Source organism: Mastomys coucha, unplaced genomic scaffold (genome assembly GCF_008632895.1).
Source record: "Mastomys coucha isolate ucsf_1 unplaced genomic scaffold, UCSF_Mcou_1 pScaffold22, whole genome shotgun sequence".
NCBI classification, from domain to species: domain Eukaryota; kingdom Metazoa; phylum Chordata; class Mammalia; order Rodentia; family Muridae; genus Mastomys; species Mastomys coucha.
This window is the reverse complement of record NW_022196905.1, coordinates 249,192,847-249,194,153: the sequence shown is the minus strand read 5'-3', so window position 1 is coordinate 249,194,153 and position 1,307 is coordinate 249,192,847. Positions and strand designations below refer to the sequence as shown.

The 1,307-nt window shown below is 51.6% G+C and overlaps 1 protein-coding gene across 1 annotated transcript in view; it reads left to right on the top strand.

The window, feature by feature from the left end:
• Positions 1 to 811: 811 nt before the first annotated feature.
• Positions 812 to 1,307, top strand: part of LOC116067882 (ATP-dependent RNA helicase DDX19A-like) — a gene marked incomplete at its 3' end in the record, with an annotated part of 15,590 nt that continues 15,094 nt past the window's right edge. The window contains exon 1 of the mRNA XM_031336885.1: positions 812 to 976. Coding sequence (XP_031192745.1) covers positions 920 to 976 — 57 coding nt within the window. The remainder of the gene's footprint in view (positions 977 to 1,307) is intronic.

Below are 1,307 nucleotides of genomic sequence, written 5' to 3'. Positions count from 1 at the left end.
AAAAAAAAAAAAAAAAAAAAAAAAAAAAAAAAAAAAAAAAAACAAAATCAAAATACACACACACAGGATGTAACTCTGTTTTGTTGTTTTTGATTGTTTTCCAAGCAGGTTTTCCTCTGTGTAGCCTTGGTTGTTCTGGAATTTGCTCTGGTGGCCTCTGCCTCCCAAATGCTGAGATTAAAGGCCTTTGCTCAGATCATTTTATTTTTAGGTGTGTGTCTGTGACCGCAAAGGCCACTAGAGAGCGTCCGATCCCTTGTAATCTACGTGTTTGAGATTGCTAAGGAGGAAACTGAGTTCAAGGTAGCCTCGTTTTTAAAACAAGACCCCTTGTTTCAAAACCAAAAGCTAGGGAAGTACTTTTTAGTATGAAATGAAGCGATGGAGAGGGTACTAAGTAACTCTTGGCGCTAACTCAATCAGATCGCACCTAGCGAAATGGGATTTTTGTTGTTGTTTTTTTGTTTTTTGTTTTGTTTTTTCGAGACAGGGTTTCTCTGTGTAGCCATGGCTGTCCTGGAACTCACTCTGTAGACCAGGCTGGCCTCGAACTCAGAAATCCCCCTGCCTCTGCCTCCCAAGTGCTGGGATTAAAGGCGTGCGCCACCATCGCCTGGCCTTCTTTTAGCTTCTTGAGACGGGGTTTCTCTGTGTGACCCTGGCCTTCCTGGAACTCTCTCAGTAGATCAGGCTGGCCTCAAATTGAGAGATAAGCAGGACCTTAAACCGCTAAACGGAGCGCGATAATCTTCCCGGGGGCGGGGCGCGGTGGGAGACGGCCGCGTGGGGCAGGAACTGACGTCAACTCCGCGCGGATCTTCTTCCGCTCCTCGCGAGTGACACTAGGCGCGGGCTTAGATTCAACGCTGGTGTTGGCGGGGTGCAGAGCCTGTCTTCAGGTCGGCTCGCCTTGGGGACCATGGCCACCGACTCCTGGGCGCTGGCGGTGGACGAGCAGGAAGCCGCTGTCAAGTCGGTCAGTGGCCTGGCGGGGATAGGGGACTGAGGCGGACGCGGTTTCCTGCACGGGCACCTCCGGGTCGCGCCGGCCCGCGCTGCTGGAGTGTGCTGCGGGCGATCACTGACGGCTGATTTGCCCCTACAGCGAAGAAAACCCGCAGCGAGCTTCTTACCCGAGTTTGGATGAAAACTTGCTCCCGCGGTGACTCTGTCTTCATTATGTTTGTGAGGCCCCACACTGGCCCTTCTCTTGACCTCTTATTAAAAAATGGCAACATTAGCCGGGCGGTGGTGGCTCACACCTTTAATCCCAGCACTTGGGAGGCAGAGGCAGGGGGATTTCTGAG